This window comes from Eumetopias jubatus, unplaced genomic scaffold, assembly GCF_037043125.1.
Source record: "Eumetopias jubatus isolate StellerSeaLion01/CBP00866 unplaced genomic scaffold, mEumJub1_p1.0 scaffold_4, whole genome shotgun sequence".
NCBI lineage: Eukaryota > Metazoa > Chordata > Mammalia > Carnivora > Otariidae > Eumetopias > Eumetopias jubatus.
This window is the reverse complement of record NW_028274810.1, coordinates 77,114,530-77,142,403: the sequence shown is the minus strand read 5'-3', so window position 1 is coordinate 77,142,403 and position 27,874 is coordinate 77,114,530. Positions and strand designations below refer to the sequence as shown.

Genomic DNA, 27,874 nt, shown 5'->3' with positions numbered 1-27,874 from the left:
TTCAGTTTTTTCCCAGATGGCTCTTTGCATTGCATATTAGAGGCAGGTCAGTTTGCTGGGGAGAGGAAAATGTTGAAAAACACGGCAAATAAGACACAAGCAAAATAAGCTGCAATTGCTATCCAAAATCTCGGATCCTTCAGCAGTGCCTGATCAAAGCAGCTAAACACAGTGTAACCTATGGACATTCCAGCGAATCCACCTGCAATGTGGGCTGCAAAAGACACCTTGGGAGGAAAAGGAGAGAAATGAAAATAAGTGAAGAAAATGCTAATTGTATATTTTAGTTGCATCCCTCTTCCTAAAACACAAATGCCATCGGAGTCCAACAAGAGTCTTAAAAGCCTGAAGGGCAAGGAGGTGAAGCAAAAGAGACACAAAACTCCCATGTGCACAGAGAGGAGATGTTCTGAAAACATGCAGAGCTAAAAAATGTCATTTCATCAACTCTCCGAGTGCACAGGACCGAGCCATTGTTTCTCATTCTCTGTCACCATCACATTCTGGATGGTTCTATATGTCAAGAGAATGTGTTGCATTACCACAAGGGATCTCTGTGGGAGCCGTGTCTGACCCCACATAAATGGAATGTCAGGATGAAAACACAGCTGACGTATACACACAAATATGCAAACAAACTACCCAATTCAAAGACTAATAACAAAACTGGAAATCTCGGTCAGTTTTTTTTTTAATCCTGCAAATTCATCTGGACCCAAATTTTCATTGCTGTTTTCCAATCTGCTTTTTATTCTCTGTGGACAGTGAAATCCCTTCTCTCCTGTTTTGCTCCCAGGAGCCACCAGGAGGGCAGGTGCAAAGAAATAGAGCCAACAACAGTCAGGGCTCTGAGAGAGTTAAGTGAAAAGGACAATCCAAAAGTCTGATTTCCTCAGGAATTTGTTTATCTTCCAAATGGAAATCTGGCTGCCCTAAATCACAGACATTGCCCCTGTTCAATGACCCTTTTTATCTATTGGTATGATAGGTAAACAAGTTCTTGTTGAAAAAATAATAAACAACTCACCGGAGACCCGTTTGCAGGGACAAAGAACCTTCTGTAGAGAGCAAATCCCATATCCGACAAAACTAGAAAGAAAAACAAGCTGATGAAGCCCCAGGATTGCCACAACCATGCACCAGATGTTTTGGGTTCTCTTCTAGTCATGGTAGCAACTAACATTTATGGAGACACTCTGTACCAGGTGCTACTGTTAAGAGCTTTATGAGTATCAATTCACTAATCCTCACAAGGACCCTATGAAATGAGTATATCATCCCACTTGACAGATTTATTCATCCCACATGTATTGAGTGGTTATCTTCTGTGCGCCAGGCACTGTTCTAGGTGGTGGAGATACTGCAGTGAACAGATGAGACAGCCCTGCCTCATGGAGCTGACGGTCTGTTGGGGGAAGCTCACAAACAAATTAGTAAAACATAAAACATACAGTACAGCAAATGGCCAAGATGCAGAGAAAGGAAGGAGGATTAGGAATGCTGGGAGTAGGGTATGATTTTTAATAGCGTCAGGGACAATCTCACTGAGAATATGACATATGGTGGAGATAAGAGAGCAAGCAATGCTGACATCTGAAGTAAGAGTCTTCCAGGCAGAAGGAAGAGCCAAGTGCAAAGTCCCTGAGGCAGGAATGTGCCCAATGTGCTGGAGGAAGACCAGAGCAGCTGCGCTGGCTGGATGGGTGGTTTTCAAAGTGTGACTCCCTGCCCCTCCAAGAGCAACAGTAACATTCACCTGGGAACTTACTAGAAATTAAACTTCTCAGGCCCACCCCAGACTTGTACTAGAAACTCTGAAGATGAGGCTCAGAAGTCTGTGTTTTAACAAGACCTCCAGGTGATTCTGGACTACAGTTAGGGATAAAATGATAGGCGAGGAGCAAGGGACAAATCACGGAGGGGCTTTATGGGCCACTGTAAGGACTTTGACTCCAAGTGGTAGGAAACCTTTGAAAGCTTTTGAGTGACATGATTCAACTTATGCTTTTAAAAGATCATTCTGGCCGCTATACAGGAAGGAATGTAAGGGAGCAAGGACAGGAGCAGAAGACCAGCTAGGTCAACAATATGGCACCAATCCAAGTGAGGAATGACAGTGGCATCTTATCCACAAGGAAACCAAAACACAGAGGGTAAGTACTTGTCCAAGGCCACACAGCTCAGATGCAGGGGCAAGATTTGAACCTTAAGAAATCTGGCTATGTGAGCGCCCCTCTCACCTACCACACTAACTGCCTCTGAGTACCACCAGAGTACTGATGATAGGCCAAGTAAGGAGATGAGTCCACATTCTCCAATGGAACAGTGAAAGCCAGAACTCAGACCTTCTTCCAATAAGTCAGATCCATGATGCAAAAGGAGCTTCCGGGGTTTCATGGCCTAGAAGAACTCTGCCCTCCATGTGCCCTGCACTTGGAAACATCTCGTGTAGCTGTCACATTCCACAGCCATCCCCAACTCCCTGTGCTCCACTTAGTGAGCCACTGTGTGTCCCCAGAGATGAGAAGACCTAGTCCTTGCCTTTGGGAAAATAGCATCAGGACCCTGTGTTGTGGCTAGTTTCCCTTTCAATACTGTATTGATTGATGTCCAAGTGACTAGACGGGAATTGAGGTCGAGGAAGTATTCAATATTAATTTAACTGTGAATGACTATTACACAACATGCTGGATAAATGTGGTTGTGCTGTATTTTCAGTCATCATTTGTATTTCCTAATCCAGTGTAAATAAATAACACACAGGGCGCCTGGGTGGCTCAGTTGGTTGGGCGACTGCCTTCGGCTCAGGTCATGATCCTGGAGTCCCGGGATCGAGTCCCACATTGGGCTCCCTGCTCAGCGGGGAGTCTGCTTCTCCCTCTGACCCTCTTCCCTCTCGTGCTCTCTATCTGTCATTCTCTCTGTCTCAAATAAATAAAATCTTTTAATAAATAAATAACACACAGACAGAACTAGGAAAGTTCTTACTGGAAACAGTTACTCTGGCGTAGTCATCCAGAGGAGGAGGCCTCCTTTCAAAAAGTTCTTGTAACCCTTACCACGTCCATTCCTCCAACCTCTTTCTCTCTGATCATGCCCTTTCTACATATCTCTGCCCGGCTCCTTCTGCTTCCTTGGGGGAGTTTGCTTCTACGTCTGCTGCAGTAGCTACACTGAGACATGTCTTCCCTCCCAATAAACCAAGTTATTGTCCTTGCTAAAACTTTGACACTGATTTTAAGAGAGTTGCCTTTATATGGATTTTTTTTGAAGGGTGAACATGTGAGATTTCCTCTTTCAAAAAGGAAGCTCAGTTGCTTTGTTAGTAGACACATCCAACAAGAATGCTTCATGAAGGAAGGTCCTTCAGGCCAATTGTCCTTCATAATTAAGAATAATAATTTACCTTTTTTTACCTATACACTTTCCCAAGGAAATGTGTTTAAACTAAAAATATACTTGTATTTTGTTAACCTGGCGTGTGTTGTAACTTGCCTCATCTTCAACAGTAGGTAAACCAGAACAAAGAACGTTTAGAAATGGCCCGTGCCAGGGAGTGGGGAAGGTTAATGTTAACGGGTCTTAGCTACTCTGTAAAATAAAGTGACTTTATTACTTACCTCAGGAATGACATAATGTTACATAAACTATTTTTGGAGACTCCCTGTGCATAAGGAAAGGGTTTTTACGCCAACGTTGAAGAGTATTAAAACCATTTCCCCATCAAGGGTTTGGGGTCATTTTACAAAGTCATTCATAATTGTCCTAAAGGAAACAGATCGAAAACCAGGGAACTTACGTGTAGCAACATGTTTTGGTCATGGGACTTGTCCCTTGGTCCCGGTTATGACACTTAACAGCCCAGGTGGCAGTTCTGCGCCCCAGTGACTCTCCTCACTAACCCCAGACACTTGCTCTCCTTTCTGTGCTCACAACTTTCCCATACATTTTCAATTTCTTATGGACAAAAATATTACAGAGAGTATGTGTAACCTATAAACAAGTCACTTATCTTCTCTCAGGATGAAATACTGTTCTTACTGCTAAACTGTCCATAAACTGGAAAGAGACTGATTTAGTCTCTTTCCTCAGAGGTAGTTGGCCCTATTCCCAGCAATGCAGATAATTGAACTCTTGATACCAATTAGCAGGCCCATTTCTTCTTACCACATGGACAGCCGAAGTCTTAGGTTTTTATCAAGTATCACCTCCATCTTGGCCTTCAGATGTGACCCTACCGTCTGACCCCAGGGTCTGCCTTCTCCCCACCCCCTCCGTGCGACTGCAGCTTCCACCGGAGCAGGTCCAGAAACACGAGTTACTAGTCCGGCCCTAGCTCCTTTTTCTTCTACCCAGTGTGGCCTGCCTCCACCCAAAATCTCCCGTGACATTCAGACTCTGCTAAAGTTCCGCCTCCTCTCCAGATTGAGCACTCTTCCTAAATTCCTTCAGCATGTAATTCTCTGCTATAATTCTTGGAGATTTCAAAAGCCACATTTGCCATCCTTCTAGTTCCTTGACCTCTCCATTCCTTCACCCTCTGCTCCTGTCTTCAACCCTCAGCCATCACTCCATGCTTAGATCATAGATCATTTTTTTTTAAATCCAAAAATGTAAAAGTTGAGGAAGAAAATAGATTATGTCAGTGGTTTTCAAGCTTTCCCCGTTTCAGACAAAATCACATACAGAGTCCATTGTATGAATGAGAACAACCCAGAATCCAATGTATCAATGAGGAAACATAAGTGAAGCTATTGTGGTTAAAGTAGACAGAGTACCTAAAGCTCTACTCTCTTGACTTCCCGCACTGCAGAAAGAAACAAAAAGCAAAAAATTCCTGAAGCACTTCTAAAAACCACCCACGGGGGTCTGTGAAAACCCTTCCACTTACCTTTCTGCTTAGGGCTATGGAGCCACAATTCTTTGTCACTCCATGCTAGTGTTTAGGAAGAATGAGGCCCTCTAGAGGTCAGACCGATAAAGTGATAGGTGCAAAGGGTTCACAAAACAAACTTACTTATGAGGATGATGATCAGTAGTCTGACAATCCCCAAGGCAGGAATCATTTCTCGAAAATTCTTGCAAAGAGATAAATAAAAATAATATAAGCTATCTATCGGCAAATGAACCCTCGACTGTACTCTCTTCATCTGAAGATGAAAGTTTGAGTGTCAAATATTTACAAAATAAAGCAATACTGTTGCAGCCCAGTTTTCAAGTGTATTTGGGAAGTACAACGCTGTTGCACTTTAGAGAACAAAATCAATATTTAATTTCATGATATGAACTAGATATAATTGTATTAGCAGGAAAAAAATCTAAATATCAGTAATATGAAATCAATACTTAATGTGTCATTGAAATAGATGATAGATAGATAGATAGATAGATAGATACTGTCAAACTAAGTCTGATGAAATATGTCTAAGGTTTTTTTGGTTAATATTCATTCAATACTTTATCCTCTTTCCAAACAGGAGTTAGTTAAAATCTGGGTATTAATTCTTTTAGATAATTTCAAAAAAATTTAAAATATTGGTTAAAAAAATAAAGTTTCATTTTAGCTTTGAAAAATCTCAGTCCAGGGGCACCTGACTGTTTCAGTCAGTTGGGTGTTCAACTCTTGATTTCAGCTCAAGCCATACATGATCTTGGGGTCGTGAGATCAAGCTCTGTGTGCGGCTCTGTGCTCAGCAGGGGAGTCTGCTTGAGATTCTCTCTCCCTCTGCCCCTCCCCCTGTTCTTTCTCTCTCTCTCTCTCTCCAAAATAAATAAATAAATCTTTTAAAAAGAAAATCTCGGGGCGCCTGGGTGGCTCAGTCGGTTAAGCGGCTGCCTTCGGCTCAGGTCGTGATCCCAGGGTCCTGGGATCGAGTTCCGTGTCGGGCTCCTTGCTCAGCAGGGAGCCTGCTTCTCCCTCTCCCTCTGCCTGCCTGCCGCTCCCCCGCTTGTGCTCTCTCTCTCTCACTATCTCCCTCTCTCTGTGTCAAATAAATAAATAAAATGTTTAAAAAAAAAAATCTCAGTCCAGCTTACAGTACCCTCCTGGGTTACTAAAGGACTCCTAAGTCAGGGGCACCTGGGTGGCTCAGTCATGTCTGCCTTCAGCTCAGGTCGTGATCTTGGGGTCCTGGGATCAAGCCGCCCATTAGGCTCCCTGCTCAGTGGGGAGTCTGCTTCTCCCTCTCCCTCGGCCCCTCCCCCCCAGCTCATGTCCTCTCTCTATCTCTTTCTCTCTCTCAAATAATAAATGGGGGGTGCCTGGGTGGCTTAGTTGTTAAGCATCTGCCTTCGACTCAGGTCATGATCCCGGGGTCCTGGGGTCGAGCCCCACATCGGGCTCCCTGCTCGGTGGGAAGCCTGCTTCTCCCTCTCCCACTCCCCCAGCTTGTGTTCCCTCTCTCACTGTGTCTCTCTTTGTCAAATAAATAAGTAAAATCTTCAAAAAAAAATCAAATAAATCTTCAAAAAAAAAAAAAAACTGAGTCAGAAAGACATCTCCACTTTACTGAGTTACTTCTCCCTTCCCTTTCAATTTATTAACTCTCTTCCCAAAGAGGAAAGACACTAAAATACCCATATTTGTTCTAAATCAATTATTTTTAAACTGTTGTGGTCACAACCTACAGTAAGAAAACATTTATATAAAAATCCAGTATACACGTAAGTCAAACAGTATTACATGTGATACATACTGAAACTTTCTAATTTTTTTCTTTTTAATTTTTTAAAAATTTTTTATTACTTTAAGTAGGCTCCATGCCCAGTATGGGGCTTGACCTCAAGACCCCAAGATTAAGAGTAGCATGCTCTGCCTACTGAGCCCGCCAGGTGCCCTCTTCTTGTTTTAATTTTTGGTCACAATTCCTTAAACTGTGTTCACAACCACTAATGGGTTGCAATCCAAAGTTTGAAAAACATTTTTCTAAATAGCTTCTATTCTTGGAATAGTTTTGTAATTGCTTCCTATTTTCCTCCTAGAATATTTTTAAAGTATACCTATATGGTTAAAGGGTTTAAGAACTAGTCAGGATTTAACACTACAGGCTGTTTTAAAAAGTGGTTGACATTCTTACATACTATATCATGGGCATATAAAATGGTATGCCAACTTTGGAGGGCAATTTGGCATTTGTCTATGAAAATTTAAAGCCTTCACCCAGTAAATCCACTTCTAGGAATTTATCCTATCAACACACACACACACAAATGCAAAAAGATAAATGTAAGAGAACATCCTTACAGCATTATCCACAAGTGTGAATAGATGAAGTCAGCCCAATTTTTTTTTCATTGAAGGATTAAATCAGGGTACAGCTATATAATGTGCTGTGGGGCACTTGAAGAGACTGAAATGGATTTCTGTGTAGTGATATGGGTAGATGGGGTCAAGATAACTCTATGTTAAGATGTAGAACAGTATAGGGACGCCAGGGTGGCTCAGTCGGTTAAGCAGCTGCCTTCAGCCCAGGTCATGATCCCAGGGTCCTGGGATCGAGTGTCGCGTCGGGCTCCTTGCTCAGCAGGGAACCCACTTTTCCCTCTCTCTCCCTCTGCTTGTGCTCTGTCAAATAAATAAAATCTTAAAAAAAAAAAAAGATGTAGAACAGTATCTTTAAAAAATAGCAGGTCCGTTTTTGTAGCCTTAATTTTGGCAGGATTTTGAATACATCTAGAAAAAGGTCGAAAGGATGTATATCAAACTGTTAACAGATACTATATTTGAGATTTTTCAACTTAAAAAAAATTTTTTGGGTATTCATCACTTTTGAGATCAGGAAAAAAAAATAATGATAAAATATGAAAGGAAAATTTTGGTGCCCAGAAGGATGAGTGCTCAGTAAATATGATGAAGCTTCCCTGATCCAAATACCAGTTATTCTTTAAAAGAAAAAAAATCCATAGATCCCATTCCCAAAGTTCTTACCACCAGAACATTCATAAAATAGCCTCCCATCAGAGCATAGACTCCTCCCGAAGCACCCACAAGATATCTGAGCGGGTCAAAAATGGAGCTGGCAAGGGACCCTAAAGAAAGAAAACACAAAGGATCACACATAACTGTAAGAATCATGAAAGATAAATCTAATCTAAGACAGAAGTTGGGAAGTTTGGACCATTATATTGACAAGCAACAAGTTTATTTTGTTTGTCCCTTCCACACTTTAAAGGTATAGCTATGTGAGCTAACTACCTCAATTTTTCTGAAACATTAAATGTTCAATATGAGGACAGTATAACAGGGACCAAGAGCACAAACTCTAGAGCCGAAATTACCAGCTGTGTGACTTGAGCAAGTTTCTTAACTTCTCTGTGCCCTAGTTTCCCTACATAAAGAGGATATTAATAGAACTTACCTCAGTGCATTGTCAGGGGAAGTAAATGATTTGATATGTGCATCATGCTTAGAACACTGCCTGACATGTGTTATGTACTTGTTAGCTGTTGTTTCAAAATACTGCACACATTTAGCCAAAACTGTCACAATACCTGAGACATTCCAACATCTTATTATCTAATGGCTGGCTTTCTCATGGAGTAAATATGTGGCCTCAGAACCCTTCTCAATGTAGTATTCTATCAGATTCACCAAACAAAAGGAAATCTATTTTTCAACCCAATCTTAGATTGCCTGAACCAAAAAAGACTTTAAAACCACCTTATGCAAACTCTAAGATGGTCTCTCTCTACTGCTTTGTTCTACTACTTAGTTTTTTGCTTTTAAGGCTCTCTTTCATTCCTTAGGATACAATGTAATACTTGCTTTGTGCACGAAAGACAGAGTGGCCTTAAGAATCTTACAAACAGATGAGTAAACAATTATAAGATGCAGAACAGAACAACTACTATGATTTTTAAATGTAATGAATTTGCTATGGAAGCACTTAGGGAAAAAATGATTTTTTTCTGCAGAGGTGGAAGCCTTGCCACTCTGAGAAGGAGGATATAGCATTTTGATTAAACTCTAAAATATCTTTAAGGGGCACCTGGGTGGCTCAGTTGTTAAGTGTCTGCCTTCGGCTCAGGTCATGATCCCCGGGTCCTGGGACCCAGCCCCACATCGGGCTCCCTGCTCGGCGGGAAGCCTGCTTCTCCCTCTCCCACTCCCCCTGCTTGTTTCCTCTCTTGCTGTGTCTCCTCTGTCAAATAAATAAATAAAATCTTTAAAAAAAATAAAAATAAAAAAATAAAATAAAAAATCTTTAAGATTTGGAAGGAAAACAAAGGAGGAGAAAGTATTCAGGACTTAGGGAACTGAAAAAGCAAAGACATAGAAACAAAGGTATATGAATGACTAAAAATCAGTGAGTAGTCCAATAGGTTTAGAGGATGGTCCTCAAATGTCAACTTTCAGAATAGGGCTGGAGTGGTTGCCTTAATCATATGAGTAATTTATTTTTAAAACACAGATACAAATGTCCACTTCTGGCCATGATGAAATAACAAGGACAAGATTTTCTCTCCTGCTTGAAACAGCTAAAAGCACTGGACAAAATATATGAAACATTGATCTCCAAGATACTGGACCTCAGATAACAAAGGACAGCGAACCCTAAGAGACAAGAAATAAATGAGGTGAGTTGTCTGATTGCCCAGCTTACTGCCTTGACAGAGATTACAGGTTACAATGCATGAAGGGGGAAACCAGGTAGATCTCAGTAAACTTTAAGTTGATGAGATAGTGTGTAAAGTCCAGATAGTCCTAGGCAGCTGGAGTTTGCAAGATAGTGCACCAGAGAGGAAGGAGCAGCACAGAAAGAACTCCAGAGAGGAGCACGTGAGGAAATTACCTAAGCCAAGGAAAGAACCACCGGAAAGGAGTAGAGGGAAGAGCAAGTACCTTTGCTCACCCAGCACCAGAGAGGCTAAGTAACTTTCCAAACCAAAAAACTTCATAATTCATATGGGGCATTGCATAAAGTACACAGAAGGGTCCTACACCAGTAGTGGGTATTAATTAGCACTAAACATGACTCAAAAACACAGTTTCGCCCAGCAAATCTTACCAGGAAGTTTCAAACTACTTCCAAGTAACTGTGTTCCAGAACAAATTTAAGGGATATTTATAGGAATACAATAATATCCACCATCCAAAGGTTAAATGCCTAGCATCCAAACAAAAATGGTCAGACATGAAAAGAAACAGGAAAATATGACCCATAATAAAAAGAAAAATCAATTAAAACCTCCCCAAACTGACACAAGTGTTAAGTTTTAGCCAATAATGGCAATAAATCATTATTACAACTATATACTATCTGTTCAAAAATTAAGTGGAAACACACAAGATATAAAACACTCAAATTTCTAAAGATGAAAACTACAATGTCTAAGATGAAAAATACATTAGTTGAGTTTAATGGCACATTAGTGCAGAAGAAAAGATTAGTGAACATGAAGACATGGCAGTAAAAGTATCGAACATGAAACACATAGAGAAGAATATTTTTAAAAATAAATACAGCAGGGGCGCCTGGGTGGCTCAGTCGGTTAAGCAGCTGCCTTCGGCTCAGGTCATGATCCCAGGGTGCTGGGATTGAGCCCCACATCAGGCTCCCTGCTCAGCAGGAAGCCTGCTTGTCCCTCTCCCACTCCCCCTACTTGTGTTCCCTCTCTCACTCTCTCTCTCTCTCTCTCTGCCAAATGAATAAATCTTTAAAAAATAAAATAAAAATAAATAAATAAATACAGCGGGGGCACCTGGGTGGCTCAGTCAGTTAACCATCTGCCTTTGGCTCAGGTTGTAATCCCAAGGTCCTGGAATCGAGTCCTGCACTGGGCTCCTTGCTCAGTGGGGAGCCTGCTTCTCCCTCTCCCTCTGCTGCTCCCCCTGCTTGTGCTCTCTCTCTCTGACAAATAAATAAATTTTATAAATAAATAAATAAAGACAGTGGGGCGCCTGGGTGGCTCAGTCAGTTAAGCGTCTGCCTTGGTCTCAGGTCATGATCCCAGGATCCTGGGATTGAGCCCCACATCGGGCTCCATGCTCAACGGGGAGGCTGCTTCAAGATTCTCTCTCTCCCTCTACCCCCCCTCACTTGCTTATGCTCTCTCTGTCTCTAAAATAAATAAATAAATCTTTAATTAAAAAATGTTAAAGGAGGGGCACCTGGGTGGCTCAGTTGGTCAAGCGACTGCCTTCGGCTCAGGTCATGATCCTGGAGTCCCGGGATTGAGTCCCACATCGGGCTCCCTGCTCAGCAGGGAGTCTGCTTCTCCCTCTGACCCTCTTCCCTCTCATGCTCTCTATCTCTCATTCTCTCTCTCAAATAAATAAATAAAATCTTTAAAAAAAATGTTAAAGGAAATTCTCAGGCAGAAGGAAAAAATACCAGATGAAAATATGGAATTATACAAAGTAATGGAGGACACTGGAAGTGGTGATAACATGGGCAAGCCCACAAGATTTTGCCTTATTACTTAAATTCCAACAGAAGATAGGAATAAGCAGATAACTGTTTAACTACTAAAAATAATAAGTTAATTAAGTTGGAGGATAGACGGTCAATGTACAAAAAAAATCAACTTTATTTCCATGTCATAGCAATGAAGAATCGGAAATAGAAATTTTTAAATAGTACCATTTACAGCACATCAAAAATATGAAATATGGAGATAAATCTGACCCCCCTACACAAATGTGCAAGGGCTGACACTGAAAGCACAGTTCCTAAAATTTACAAGTATAAATTATACTTCATCAAAACTTTAAACCTCCTCTTCTTCAAAAGATACTATTAAGAGCATGAAAAGACAAGCAACAGACTATGAGAAAATATTTGCAAGTCATATATCTGATAAAGGACTTCTAATCAGAATATACATTATTATATATAACAAAGAATATAATCCAATTTTTAAATGGGCAATATTTAAGCAGATACTTTACCAAAGAAGACATGTGGATATTAAACAAGCATATGAAAAGATATTCACCAGCATTAATTGTCAGGAAATGCAAATTAAAACCCAGTGAGAGGGGCACCTGGCTGATTCAGTCAGTGGAGCATGCAACTTTGGATCTCCAGGTTGTGAGTTTGAGCCCCGCGTTGGGTGTAAAGATTACTTAAAAATAAAATACTTATTTTTATTTTTTAATTTTTTAAATAGTCTCCACACCCAGCGTGGAGCCCAACACGGGACTTGAACTCATGACCCTCAGATCAAGACCAGAGCTGAGATCAAGAGTCATTCACTTAACCAACTGCGCCACCCAGGTGCCCCCAAAATTTATTTTTTTAAATATAAATTAAATAAATAAATAAATCCCAGTGAGATACCATCATACACCCAATAAACTAGCTAAAATTAAAGACTGATGATAGCAAGTGTTGTTGAGAATGTGAAGGAGTTGGAACTCCTCGTGAACGTGTAAAATGGAACTACAGGGGCGCCTGGGTGGCTCAGAGGGTTGAGCGTCTGCCTTGGGCTCAGGTCATGGTCCTGGAGTCCTGGGATCAAGCCCTGCTTTGGGCTCCCTGCTCACCGGGGAGCCTACTTCTCCCTCTCCCTCTGCTCGCCTGCTCCTGCTCTCTCACTCTCCCTCTATCTCAAATAAATAAAATCTTAAAAAAATAATAATAAAATAATAAAAATAAAAGGGAACTACAGTTGACCTTTGAACAACATGGGTTTGAATTGCTCAGGTCCACCCTTATGTAGATTTTTTCCCACTAAACACAGTACAGTACAGAAAATGTATTTTATCTTCCCTATGATTTTTTTTAAAGATTTTATTTATTTATTTGACACAGAGGTAGAGAGCATAAGTAGGCAGGGTGGCAGGCAGAGGGAGAAGCAGACTCCCCTCTGAGCAGGGAGCCCGATGCGGGGCTTGATCCCAGGACCCTGGGATCACGACCTGAGCTGAAGGCAGACGTTTAACTGACTGGGCCACCCAGGCGCCCCTTCCCTATGATTTTCTTTAAGTTTTATTTTATTTTTAGTAATCTCCATACCAAAATGGGGCTCAAACTCATGACCCCGAGATCAAGAGTCCCATGCTCTTCTGACTGAGCCAGCCAGATGCCCCCTTTATGGTTTTCTTAATAATTTTTTTCTCTAGCTTACTTTATTATAAGAACCCAGTACATAATAATGTATACAAAATATGCTATTGGTAAGGCTTTGGGTCAACAGTAGGCTATTAGTAAAGTTTTGGAAGAGTCAAACATTACATGAGGATTTTCAACTGTGTGAGGGGGATCAGTGCCCCGAACCCCCACGATGTTCAAGGGTGAACTGTACTTTGTACCATATAACCTAACAATTCCACTTACAGATATATATCCAAGAGATCAACAAAAAAACTTCTACACAAATATTCATAGCAGTGTTATTCATAATAGTCGAAAACTGAAAACAACCCAAATGTCCATTTGTTGGTGAATATGTAGAGAAAACGTACAGCCACACAATGGAATATTTAATAATAAAAAGGAATGATGCGTTGATATATGCTACAACATCAATGAACAATGAAAACATTACACTAAGTGAAAAATACCAATCAGGAAAGACCTTATAGTGTATGATTCCACTTATATGAAATGTCCAGAATGGGCAAATCTAAAGAGACAGAAAGAAGATTGGTGGTTGCCCTAAGCCTGGGGAAGGGAGAATGGGGTGAAGAGTAAGGAGGGGTACAGGGTTTCTTTAGGGGACAAAAATGTTTAGAATTCAATTGTGATGATGGGTATATAATCCTGTGAATTAAGTTTAAAAAAAACATTGAATTAAATACTTAAATGAGTGAATTGTACGCTATATGACTTATATCTCAGTAAAGCTATTTTAAAACGTTGGCAGTTTCTTAAAAGTTAAACATACCATAAAGAGGGCACATTCTGCGTGGAGCACTGGGTGTTATGCACAAACAATGAATCATGGAACACTACATCAAAAACTAATGATGTAATGTATGGTGATTAACATAACAATAAAAAATTATTAAAAAAAAAAAGTTAAACATACTTCAGATAGGGTCCGGCCATTTCATTCCTAGGTATTTACCCAAGAAAGCTGAAAACATTTGATTACACAAATACTTACACACAAATGTTCATAGAAGCTTCATTCGCAATAGCCTCAAACTGGAAAAAACCCTAATGTCCATCAACAAGGAGAATGGACAATTTGTGGTATATCCCCACAATGAAATACCACTTGGCAATAAAAAGGAGTCAACTATTGATACACATAATAACATGGATAAATCTCAAAATAATTACGCTGACTGACAGAAACCAGACAAAAATAGAGTACATACTCTATGATTGCACTTACATAAAATTCTAGAAAATACAAATTAATCTATAATGGTCAGTAGTTGCCAGGGAAAGGACAGGGAGGGGCAGTAGAGAGCAGTTCTCACGGGTCACAGAGAAACTTTTTGGGGAGCGATGGATACGTTTATTATCTTGATTGTGGTGATAGTCTCATGAGTGTATACACGTATCCCCAAATTACTATATTATACACCTTAAATATGTGCAGCTTATTATATGTCAATTATCCCTCACCAAACAGAAAACAGAACAAAACAAAAACAGATGCCAGGGCTGCATCTTCCGAGATTCTGAGTCAGTAGATCTGGGTGGGATCTGGTTGGCTTTAGCTATGACAAGCTGTCTGGGTGATTGTGATGATCAGTCTGACTGGGGAACACTGGGGGGGATTGCAGACCAGCACTTCTGTCTTTAATGTGCGTACAGATCACTTCTGGATTTGTTCAAATGCAGATTCTGATTAGTGGGTCTGGTGTGAGGCCCAATATTCTGCATTTTAATGAGCTCCCAGGTGATACCAATGCAGCTAATCCATGGACCACACTTTGCGAGGAGCAAAGGCGGGGAAACTAAAGTTATTTGACATATTAAGCAATCTAGAAAAAAAGCAAAGCAAGAAAGCAGGCAGGAGGAAACTTTTAGAAGTGATGGACGTGTTTATGACATAGATTGTAGTGAAGATTTCACAGGTGTATACTTATCTCCAAACTCATCAAGTCATATACATTAATTATATACAGATTTTGGTATGTCAATCATACGTCAAAAAAGTTAATAAAAAAACATTTTACATCAAGCTCCCCTTAACCGCTTTATGTATAATTTCTTTTTGGAAAGGCAATGGGGCCACATAGTGGAGGGTAATGAGCAATCTTAGATGTTTTGACTTTCTTCTGGGCGCTGTCAGTGTGTTAGGAAGGATATAATATGATCTAATCTGTGCTTGAGGAAGGTGACCCAGGCAGCAGTGTGAAGACCAGAATAGCAAAGAGACACACACCTGCCAGGAAGGTGTTGCAAAAATAGGCAGAGGCTGTGAACAGGTTAATCACGTTCTCTCCTCTGAAACTGGGGCAGGGCTGATTCCACAGGTCGAAATCAAGCTGCGGGGGAAACCCGTGCAGATGCTAGAGCCAGGAAGAACCTCACCAGCCCAAAGGCTTTCAAGGGCAGGAAAAACAGGTGTGTGCAGGACCGGAAGTAGAAGGTGGAAAAACAGGTTCCACAAAAGTAGGGGGAAGCCGACTGCGGAGCTGTGTCACTGAGCATTGCCAAGTCTATCTCCTAAAGGCTTCCTACTCTCTGGCCCCACTGCTCAAGGAGGCTAGTAACATCAGTTAAAAAATTCTGAGCCCTGCAAAAGGTCGGACTGTGTCCCCCAAAAAGATGTGCTGATGTTCCAACCCCCAGTACCTCAGAATGTGCTATTATGTGGGAATAGGACTGTTGCAGCTGTGATTAATTCAGATTAGGTCATATTGGAGTATAGTGGGCCCCTCAACCAATATGACCGTGTCCTTATTAGAGGAGACCGGAAATGTGAAGGGAGAACTCCACATGACGATGGACGTAGAGCTCGAAGGGCTGCACCTGCAAGCCAAGGAATGACAAGGACTGACGGCCACCACCAGAAGCTAGGGAGAAGGGAGGAAGGATTCTCCCCCACAGGATCAGAGGCAGCATGACCCTATTTTTTTTTTTAAGCTTTTATTTATTTACTAGACAGAGAGAGCACAAGCAGGGGGAGTGGCAGGCAGAGGGAGAAGCAGGCTCCCTGCTGAGCAAGGAGCCCGATGCGACACTCGATCCCAGGACCCTGGGATCATGACCTGAGCCAAAGGCAGTCACTTAACCGACTGAGGCACCCAGGCGTCCCAAGCATGGCCCTATTGACATCTTGATTTCAGACTTCCAGCCTAACTGTGAGATAGTACAGTTCTGCTGTTTAAATCACCTAGTTTGTGGTTCTTTGTTACAGGAGCCCTAGGAAACTGATACAACCAGCCACTGAAATATAGGTCTATTAACTTATTTGTAGGTTGCATATATAAGCATTACTATACTAATGTGGGTTTTTTGATGGCAGGTACATTTTATTGGTTTTCTTTCAGATACTAATATGTTTTTAATATAAAAATAGAACTTTTAAAAATATTTACTTATTTGACGAAGAGAGAACAAGCAGGGAGAGCTGCAGAGGGAGAGGGAGAAGCAGTCTGCCTGTTGAGCAGGTAGCCTGATGCGGGGCATGATGCCCTGGGATCATGACCTGAGCCAAAGGCAGATGCTTAACCAACTGAACCACTCAGGCACCCCTAGAAATAGAATTTTTAAAGGATAAAACATTGATTACACAATATTTTTAAATCATTTTTACTTTGTTAATGGTACAAAAAAATGGGATTTTTTTTTTAAAGATTTATTTTAGAGAGAGAGCACGAGCAGGGAGAAGGGCAGAGGGAAAGGGAGAATCCTCAGAGTTCTCGCTGAGCATGGAGCCTAACACGGGGCTCGGTCTCACAACCCTGAGATCATGACCTGAGCAGAAATCAAGAGTCAGCAGCTTAACTGACTGAGCCACTCAGGTGCCCCTGGTACAAAAGATGTTTAGCAAATCATGAAAAGACAAGGGAAAAATTTAAATGCATGTTACTAAGTGAAAGAAGCCAATCTGAAAAGGCTACATGCTATATGATTCCAACTATATGACATTGTGGAAAAGCTAAAACTATGGAGGCAGTGAAAGGATCAGTGAAAGAAGCCAATCTGAAAAGGCTACATGCTATATGATTCCAACTATATGACACTGTGGAAAAGCTAGAACTATGGAGGCAGTGAAAGGATCAGTGGTTGCCAGGGGGTGGGGGTCAGAGTGGGGGTAAGTATGAATAGGTAGAACACGGAGGATTTGGGGGACAGTGAAACACTCCATATGATACTCTGATGATGGATACATGTCATTACACATTTGCCCCAAACCATAGAATGTACAATGCCAAGAGTGAACTTCTTTATGGACTTTGGGTGGTTATGATGTACCAGTGGAGGATTCATCAATCCCAACAAATACCCATCTGCAGGGGGATGTCGATAAAGGGATGGGAGTGGGAAGACTGTGCATGTGGGGGGGCAGGGGTTATGGGGAATCTCTGTGCCTTCCTCTCCATTTTTCTGTGAACCTAAAACTGCTCTAAAAAAATAAAGTCTTTAACTTAAAAAATCTTTCAATGAGCAGATTTATAAAATAAGCTTCATTATTTTTTGAAAATCCTCATTAAATACCATAACCCCAAAGTACAAATATATACTTCTAAATTCAGTTTTTTTCTATAGAAATTTTCTCTTACTCACTGTCATAGCCAAAATGTAAAATTTAAAAATGGCATGTAGTTTCAAATGGGAGGATTACGTTATTGACTCTGCTTACTCCAATTATGAAAAAAAATTGTGTTGTAATTTACCTGTTAATTCCCACCTTTCCTAGCATCAGTCATTTGTTCTTGCAAACTAATCAGAAAGTGTTATAAAATATGTTTAAAACCCACTACAACTCTTAACTGAGAACTCTTAAAACTGATGAGGAAATTGTTTCCTGCATTTTAAGTGTGAATTTCTAAGACTTGTTGCATCATTCCCAGCAGCAAAATCACACAGTGAGAGAACGATGTCCAATTATTAGTTTTTAAAATGCCCTTTCAGAGCGTAAGTATCTTTGGAAAAGCAGTTACGTTCTTTCTCCTTGTATGAGAAATGCTATTATGTCGTCAAAGGAACATATTTTGCATTTGCTTTTTCAACATCTGTTCAGTAGCATCCTACTGAAAGCCATTTGTTACCACAGGGGAAAAAAAGTCAGCAAATTAGACACTCATCTTTTTGTAAAGGAAAAATGCATAGTCTTTAAAATGAGCAAAAGATGAGAGGAATCTCACTGATTTCAAGACTATAGCTACAGTGGCATTGAGGATATGGTATTGGTGGAGGGTAACACATCGGTCAATGGAACAAACAGGAGAACCCAGAAATAATGCCTTACAAGTACAGCCAACTGATTTTTGACAAAGGTGCAAAAAAAAAAAAATGCAATGAAGGAAACAGAATTTTTAATAGATTGTTGCGAAGTCACTGTATTTCCAAAAAAAACACCGAAAAGAACCTCAGTCTAAACCTCATACCTTACACAACAGTGGGCCAACTCAAAACAGATCACATATTCCAATGTAAAGCATAAAACTATAAAAGACACTGTAAGAGAAAATCTTCAGGACCTAGGGCTCAGTGAAGGGTTCTTAGACATCACCAAGAGCCCGATTCATAAAGGAAAAAATGATAAATCAGACTTCATCAAAATTAAAAACTTTCGCTCCCCATTAAAGACTCTATTAAAACAGTGTGGCAAAGACAGCTACACATGGAGAAAAATACACCTGTCAACTACATATTCAATAAAGGACTGGGATCTAGAATATGTAAAGAACTCTCAGAATTCAATGGTTTTAAAAAATCTAATCAGGAAAAAAAGGAAAGAAATCTAATTAGGAAGTGGGCAAAAGACATGAGCAAGCATTTCACTAACGAGGTTATACACATCAAAAGATGTTCACCATCATTAGCCGTTTGAGTAAAGCAAATGAAGGCCATGATGAGAGATCACCTCATGCTTCTGAGCAGAGCTGAAATAAGAAATGGCAACCACACGAATGCTGGTGAGGATGTGGAAGACGGAATCACTTCTACACTACTGGGTGGAATGTAAAAAGGAACAGCCATTCTGGAAAACATTTTGGCTGGTTCTTTAAAAAGTCAGTAGGCACTACCATACAATCTAAGAACTGTGCGCTTGGGCATTTATCCCAGAGAAATGAAAACTTCTGTTCACAAAACACTGTACTTCTGTTCACAAAAACCTGTACACAAAGGTTTGTTAACAGTTTTATTTGTAATAGCCCCAAATGGGAAACAATCCAGATAGTCTCCAGTGAGTGAAGGGTTAAACAAACGGTGATCCATCCATACCATGGAATACTACTCAGCGATTAAAATGAATGAAGTATTGATACATGCAGCAACCTACATGGGTCTTCCAGGGAATGATGCTATGTGAAGACAGCCAATCCCAAAGGCAATATACTATATGATTCCATTTATATAACATGCTTGAATTGAGAAAATTACAGAAATAGAGAACAGATTAGTGGTTGTCAGGGGCGAAGGAAGGTATGAGGGGTGGGAAAGAAGAGGGTATGGCTATAAAAGTACAGCGTGAGGAATCCTTGTTTTGCACCTTGACAGTATCAACATGGGTATCCCGGTTGGGATACTGCACTAGAATTTTGCAAGCTGTTACCATTGGGGTAACTGGTTAAAGGATACATGGGACCCCCTAGGCATTGATTTCATACAACTGCAGTGTAAAAAAGTTTAATTTTTTTTTGAAAAAATGTTTCCAATAAATAAACGGATGGATGGGAATTCTAATATTTTCTCCCCAGGCCAAAGTGGATCATCTTAAGGAACACCCAATTTCAGAGATCACTGCATATGTTGCTAGTCTCTACTGAGCCTTTGGGCCCCTATAGCTCTTCTCTATGTTCTCCTCAAGCTGTCTTTCTTAAAAGCAAATCTGCTCATGTGACTTCCCAAGATCACTAGCCTGACACACTGGGCCTTCATAATCTGGCTGTTAAGTCTCTACCCAATATATATGCTATCTGCTTATCTTATCTCAAATATTTTAACTCTAATTACTTTTTAAAGTTTTTTGGGTTTTGGTTGTTGTTTTTTCTTTTTAGTAATCTCTACACCCAATGTGGGGCTCAAACTCATCATCCTAACATCAAAAGTAGCATGCCCTTCTGACTGAGCCAGCCAGGCACCCCTCTAACTTATTTCTTTTTTTTTTTTCAAAGCTTTATTTATTTAAGGGCACTTGGGTGGCTCAGATGGTTGGGCGTCTGCCTTTGGCTCAGGTCATGATCCCAGGGTCCTGGGATCAAGTCCCGCATCGGGCTCTTTTGCTCAGCAGGGAGTCTGCTTCTCCCTCTCCCTCTGCCTCTCCCCCTGCTTGTTCTCTCTCTGTCTCTCTCGCAAGTGAATAAATAAAATAAAATCTTAAAAAAAAAGCTTTATTTATTTAAGTAATTTCTATACCCAGTGTAGGGCTTGAACTCATGACCCTGATCAAGAGTCGACGGAGCCAGCCAGCTGCCCCTAATTAACTTATTTCTAATGCTTATCAGGTTCCCTGCAGTAAATCTTGACTTAAATGTTTATTACTTTTGCTTTGTGCATTGCCTCCTTAAGAGTGCAGAGGCACTGATTCTGTGTTACCCTCAGAATACTAACCTGCAGTCACTCCTGCCAGGTACACCAGCCCTACTCGGAGGCCTTTGTGGACCATTTCCAAGGGAATACCCAAAACGAGCTGCATGATGAGATTCCCCACGAGGTGCTGAACTCTGCGGAGACAAACACAGTAGTCAAATATGACTAACCCACACAGTTATTTCTTTGGGACATGAACAGGCATTGGTGTATTGTTTCTAGTTCAAATTCCATTTTCTAATTTTTTTAGGTGACTTTTTTGTTTAAATAAAATCTCAACATGGAGCCTCAATATGTAAAACAGATAAAAGGACATTGTGGAAGTATATATTTATTTTATAAGTTCTGTTTTATAACAGTGACTAACAACATCGAACAGAGAGCGATGATGGCTTAAGGAACAAAACTTGAAATTGGGCTTAGATGACAATTGCCATTTTGTCAGCCCCCTGCATCTGATTTTGTTTCGGTTGCACAGTATTGAGAAAATCCTAATGCACGCATAGTAGGCTCCATACCCAATGTGGGGCTGGAACTCTCAACCCCAAGATCAAGAGTCGCCTCCACTACCAACTGAGCCAGCCAGGCACCCCAAATTTCAATAGGTTTTTAAACAACGGGTCTTGCAATTTTAGGATATTCTTTAATAAAACAGAGATGGCAAGAGAAACCCCATCCCCGGTTCTACATTAAAAAGTTGAAGGGCGCCTGGGTGGCTCAGTCAGTTAATCGTCTGCCTTTGGCTCAGGTCATGATCCCAGGGTTCTGGGATCAAGCCCTGAGTCAGGCTCCTTGCTCAGCGGGCAGCCTGCTTCTCCCTCTCCCTCTGCCTGCCACTCCCCCTGCTTGTGCTCGCTCTCTCTCTCTCAAATAAATAATTAAAATATTTTTTTAAAGTTGAAAAGACAATTTACCAGAATAAAAAAGAAAGTTTACCCAGTAACACTAGCTAAAGTTAATATCTCCCATGTACTACAGTTTGGCATATAACATATTTGAGTGCAGGTGGTTTTTATTCTAGTTTTTAAAGAAGTAAAAATATTTTTAAATGAAATTCATATTATTTTGCCTGTCAAACCCCACAGGCATCTCTGGAGAATCTTTGAATGTATTTTGGTACATGCCCATATTATAGTCATCCTTAATTTAGTTGCTACACTGCACAAGACTTGTTTTTTTTTTAAGAGATTTCAGATTAAACCAAAAAGTTAAAAAATGAAATAGGTGTTGGATTTTCACAACATGTAGCAGCTTTCAGGATTGTGTTTTGCATTATAATTTACTTAACAAATACTCAGCAGAGGCTCTCTGGGCATAGCCTACAGAACAGATTACTTACCTTCATGACCACACGCACACCCAGCCACAACTATCACTGCCCAAGTCATCTTCAAAGACACACAAGAAGTAACATGTAATTCAGTGCAAACAGTCTAGCAAGGACAGTTGCGCTAGTCTTACGGGGACGTCAGACATAAAAAGAGTATTTGGAAATATGTGCCCTTTGTGAATTTGAACAAAGCCAAAGGAAGCCATCCCATCTTCTCCTTTGGGAACAGCTGGAGGACGAAGTGACCAGTAGGACAAAAAACCCCAAAGAATCGCCCTCAGCGTTCTTTCTGCTGTGCAAATAGCAAGAGCAGAAATGACATAAGGATGAGATCCTGTCATATACCCGGAATAGAAATACTAACTTTTTTCATCCAAATTTTATCTGCCCTTCCAGGTCCAGCTTGAATCCAGGTCATGTGGGAAACCATCCCCATTCTGATCTTTCCGTCTTTCTGTTTATATTACAGTAACTAATCCCACATCCATTTCCTTATCACTTGTCTGCATCCTCTAGTGAGGCTGGAAGAGCTCATGTTGACTTTGCGAGGGGTAGCCGTGTCCATGGCTCTGGCCAATGGGAGACTGGCAAGAGAGCTGCTTTCCTGAAGAAAGGGATGGATGTCACCAGCACCTGGGCCTACCCTTCCCCTTCCTGCTTTTAACGCCCAGCTACAGCCACCAACTTGCAGCCACAAGACAAAGGTCAAGGGAAGAGCAGAGATGCCAGCACCGAACCAAGAGGCTTGGCTTCCTTAAACTGATGAACTAACCACATACCTCGGGGCTCCTTATTTGGTAAAGAATTAACCTCCAGGGCTCCTGGGTGGCTCAGTTGGTTAAGTGACTGCCTTCGGCTCAGGTCATGATCCTGGAGTCCCGGGATCGAGTCCTGCATCGGGCTCCCTGCTCAGAGGGGAGTCTGCTTCTCCCTCTGACCCTCTTTCCTCTCGTGCTCTCTATCTCTCATTCTCTCTCTCAAATAAATAAATAAAATCTTAAAAAAAAAAAAAAGAATTAACCTCCATTTGTTCAGGCCCCCATTTGATTTTTTGGCTACTTTCAGCCAGAAGCATTCTGAAATTCTACAACCCCATATGTGGCCTGTCCTACACAGCCTTGAGGATTCTTTGTGAGGGCCTTACTATGTGTCCCGGTACTGCAAAAATTACATTATAACCACTTTCTCATTTAATCACAGCAACCTTATGAGGTAGGTACTATTACCCCATTTTATAGATGTGGAAACCAAGGCACAAAGAAGTAACTACTGTATGGCCTTGCCTTACTATTTAACTGACTGTTCACCCTTATAATTTTAAAGTCCTTGAGTGCAGGAACCACATGTGTTCAGAGCATGTTAAATGAAAAACCAAACTGAAAGTATCCATAGAAACTGGGCAATGAGCAATTTTGTCCTTATTTGTCAAGCCTCTGAGCCCTGTGTCCTGCCACGGATGCCTAGTTAGCCACTGGCCAGAGCCATCCTTCAAGGTGCAGGGCTGGGTAGGTCACACAGATGAAGTTGGCCTCATCTGAAGCACCCCCCCCAGGCTCCACTGGAGAACGGGGCCGCCAGCAAGGTGCTCAATGTCTGCAGTGGGCATAGTGAATCCTGGGTTGTGAGCAAGATCATTAAGGACTATTAGCATATAAGAAACTATAACTAAAAGGCAGGCACTGCATTGCCCGTTGCTTGTATTATTCCAGATGGACAACAGTAAAGCGCTCACGAATTAATTCTTTTTAAGTGTGTGGCAGGGGTAGGGAGGGAGGGACTGATTCATATCCTAAAGGGAACATTTTAACAACACAAACAACTCGGGGAACATACGTGTGGTTTAGTAATGATGGGGTCTCTTCTCTTAATATCCCTATATAAATACCAGTATCAGGCAGTTATAACGCAATATAAAGTACACTGGACTTGGAGTTAGCATGAATGGGTTGAGGTCCTAGTTCTGCAACTTAGCCAAGTGATATGGAGCGAGTAACCACATCCCCGAAACCTCAGACACAAAACAGCAGGGGTATTATGGACATGTAAGTGCCTTATCAATAATAAAGCACCGACCAAATGTTGGGGGTTATGAGTACTTGCAGTCACCTCCGACATCAGCGACTTAATATCATTCCTTACCCAGCATGGACCAGCATATAGGAGATAAACCTCCAGGCTTGCTCCCGCTTCTCAGGACTGTAGATAAAGGGACTCTCCAGGATGCCTATGTCCAGGGTGATCCACTGTTTCTGAGGCTTCCACACAGCATAGTAAATAAACACCGCCAACTGCCAGGGAGGGGCAGACATGAACGTTAACCACCTTCTGCAAAGAGTGGCCCTGTTAAAGCCTAAGGGCACTACTACCTTGCTTTCAAACGATTAGCTCTCAAGTGGGCCCCTCCATAGCATGTGCTCAGAAGATGACAGGAGTTAAATGTCCTTGCCGTTAAATGTCTGACCATACAACTGTGGTCATATCCCACTTCCTCCAGTGATGAGCAGCAGCCCTAGACCGAATATAAAGAAGACTCCTTCTGAACCCCTCTACCCGCTTAAATACCCTTCGCCCTCCCCTTCCCATTCCCACCATTTTGTCTTTTACTTACAAGTTAATATGAAATTAAGTCTCTGCTGGCTTCCAAGGAATAGAATGGGGAAAGGGAACAATAATAGCAGTACAGCACAGAAGCCCGGCAAACATGACCTTAACCAAGTGATGGAGGCTCATGTCACCAGGGATGTCATGTGGATGTCCTGTACTCCCTGATGTGACATGAGGAGAAAGGCACTTCGCCTCTGTGTGTTCCTCCCCAAAACCCGTAACTCTGATCTAATCATGAGAAAAACATCGACAAGCCCAGGTTGGGGGATCGTCTACAAAAACCCGGCCCATATGCCTCAAGACTACCAAAGTCATGAAGAACAAAGACAGACTGAGAAACTGTCACCGATGAGAGGACACTGGGGAGCCACAGCAACTAAATGGAATATGATACTTGGGGTTGGAGGGGACAGAAGGGAAAGAGAGAGGACATTAATGGGAAAGCTGGTAGAAATACATATTAAAAACTCCAAATGAGGGCGCCTGGGTGGCTCAGTCATTAAGCGTCTGCCTTCGGCTCCGGTCATGGTCCCAGGGTCCTGGGATTGAGCCCCGCATCGGGCTCCCTGCTCCGCGGGAAGCCTGCTTCTCCCTCTCCCACTCCCCCTGCTCGCGTTTCCTCTCTCACTGTCTCTCTCCCTCTGTCAAATAAATAAAATCTTTAAAAAAAATTTAGAAAACTCCAAATGAAGCCTGCAGTTTAGTTAATAGTAGTATACCAGTGTCAGTTTCTTCGTTTTGACAAATGTACTATGGAAATGTAAGGTATTAGTAATGGGAGAAATTAAGTGAGACATATACAGGAACTCTCTGTACTATCTTTGCAACTTTTCTATAAAGCTAAAATTAATCCAAAATAAAGTTTATTCCAAAAACTTTTATTTGAAAAACGGATCTTTCTGTGAGAGAACAGGTATCTCAGCACCCGCTCCACGACCCTTCTATAGAGAACTGCCTGCTCCACAGTACGGGCTACGGCGGTCATGTTTGGTATCATGTGACCTTACCCATTATTCCCCAATTCCCACACTCGCCAAGCACTCACACACCTGATTGGACCATGGGTAGGCCCGCCAACCCATAGACTGGAAAGGTAACATGACAGAGTGTGCCAGGAACGTTGATACATTAGCCTTTTCTTTATCTGAGCCGTAAGAGGCTAGGTCCCTATGCTGGTTAATGTTATGTGTCAACTTGGCTATATGAATTTGCCAAGAATTTGATCAAACATCATTCTGGATGTTTCTGTGAAGATATTTTTTAGATGAGATCAAAGTTTAAGTCAATAGACTTTGAATAAAGCAGACTACCCTCCATAACATGGGGTCACATCATATCAGCTGAAAGCCTTAATAGAACAGACTGACCTCATCTGAGGGAAAGGGAATTCTGCTGGTATGACTGCCTCTGGACTCCCAACTGTAACACTTACACCCAGGTCTCCAGTCTGCTGGCCTACCCTAGATTGTGACCTGGCCAATTTTCCATAATGATATGAGCCAGTTCCTTAAAATCAATCTCTCTCAATATACATGTGTAGGTAGGTGGATGGATGGATGGATGGATGGATGGACGGATGGATGGCATGTGTAGGTAGGCAGATGGATGGGTGGATAGATGTAGATAGATGATAGATAGACAGTAGATAGATAATGTGTGTTTGGGTATGTACACACCCCACTGGTTCTATTTTTCTTTTTCTTTTTTTTTTTTTTTTAAGATTTTATTTATTTGACAGAGATAGCGAGAGAGGGAACACAAGCAGGGGGAATGGGAGAGGGAGAAGCAAGCTTCCTGCAGAACAGGGAGCCTGATGCGGGGCTCGATCCCAGGACCCTGGGACCATGACCTGAGCCGAAGGCAGACGCTTAACGACTGAGCCACCCAGGTGCCCCTGGTTCTATTTTTCTAAAGAACCCTAATACAGTCCTTGTTAAGAAAACTGAGACATCCGTGGGCATTAAGAGGATTACATTAGAGACTTCCTAATGTCCCTGAAGTCACACCCCACACATACCCATCCCCTGCCAATTCTTTTATGAGACATCATGGCAGGTGCGATGAGGCTTAGGAGAAGCCCAGGCCTGGCCCAGTCGGTAAACGTGACCTTGGGCAAGTCATTCCACCTCTCTGGGCCTTGTACTCTTTTTCTGGAAAATAAAAGGGCTGACGAGATCAGAGTCTAAAAACACACTACGTGCTGCCCACAGTAGACATCAGTAGGGGATCCCATTTTTTTCCCTACTGAAATCTGAAGGGAGCCTATATAGCTCTTCTGGTTAGGCTTCTGTGTTGGCTCCACAAAAGGACCTTACCAATCAATCTAAGTCGGTTCATGAGATAAAACCAATTTGTGACCCCAAGATTATTTGGTTTCTAAAGCTCCAGCAACTAAAATTAAATGAAGCCACTGAAAACTGTAGTCGCTGCTGGGCAGGCGACTTGCTTGAAAAATAAAACTCAAACTTGGCTGAAAGTGACTGTGACCATAGGAAAGACCTAACGGGGCTCCAGAGAGGGTGAGGTTGAGTTCTGTGTGTGCTGAACTTGCCACCACCAAGCTCTCTTCCTATATGTCATCCAGTCTCTTCTCCAGATGTGATCGAAGTCCCCTCGCTTTCCCCCCAGTCTTTCTGCAATTCCCCGTGGTACTTGCTCTAGTGCCCACCACCCAACATACTCACCTCGGCAAGGCTGATGGAGATGATGAACACAGGGGGTGGGAGGCAGTTAGCTCTCTCCAGGTATGTTCTTCGGACCTTTTCAGGAAGCATCCATTTTGAGACAACCCTGTGGACCTTTTTATTCTTGAGGGGATCTTTACCTCCCCTGTCCTCTCTCGTTTCCTTCTCTTCTTCCAGCTCTCCTTTCATGTCTCTATCCATATTCAGATTCATATCCTCCATCTCCAAATCACGATCAGCAGCCATTGTCCTGGGTCCTCCCTCCACCTGAAAGGGCCATGAATGTCAAGGAAAAATAGATAACTCTATAGTCCTTGGGTCATGGCTCTTTCCTGGGCTCTCTGTATAACCATTGGTTTCCAAGGCCTTTCCTGTATATTAATAGAAGGCAATTGAAGATCTGGTACCCAAATACTCATAATATCCATACTCTCATCATCTGTGTTCAATCGTGACAAAATGCTAGGGTCTCCCCAAATGAAGGAGAAGACCCCCAGGGATCACTTCTGGTTTCATCTATTGCTACCACCTAAAGGATGGACTAGAGCCTTGGAATAAGAAACTGCCTTGTATACCCTTTCCTTCCCCTCTGCCACTAACTGTCAAGTCAACCATCAATGTAAGAGATGCCTTTGTCGTCAGGT

The 27,874-nt window shown here is 41.7% G+C and overlaps 1 protein-coding gene and 1 long non-coding RNA gene across 2 annotated transcripts in view; one reads left to right on the top strand and one right to left on the bottom strand.

The window, feature by feature from the left end:
• Positions 1 to 22,943, top strand: part of LOC114224280 (uncharacterized) — a 31,599-nt gene extending 8,656 nt beyond the window's left edge. Inside the window, exons 2-3 of the long non-coding RNA XR_003612338.2 lie at positions 9,411 to 9,576; positions 22,412 to 22,943. This is a non-coding gene — a long non-coding RNA (uncharacterized LOC114224280). The remainder of the gene's footprint in view (positions 1 to 9,410; positions 9,577 to 22,411) is intronic.
• Positions 48 to 27,491, bottom strand: RHBDL2 (rhomboid like 2). The gene is made up of 7 exons (XM_028123421.2): positions 27,231 to 27,491; positions 24,082 to 24,230; positions 20,634 to 20,746; positions 7,928 to 8,028; positions 5,018 to 5,078; positions 1,028 to 1,089; positions 48 to 227 (listed from the first exon to the last, which is right to left on the bottom strand). The coding sequence occupies exons 1-7, from the start codon at positions 27,474 to 27,476 to the stop codon at positions 48 to 50; spliced, it is 912 nt and encodes a 303-aa protein (XP_027979222.2). The 5' UTR covers positions 27,477 to 27,491.
• Between the last annotated feature and the right edge of the window lie 383 nt (positions 27,492 to 27,874).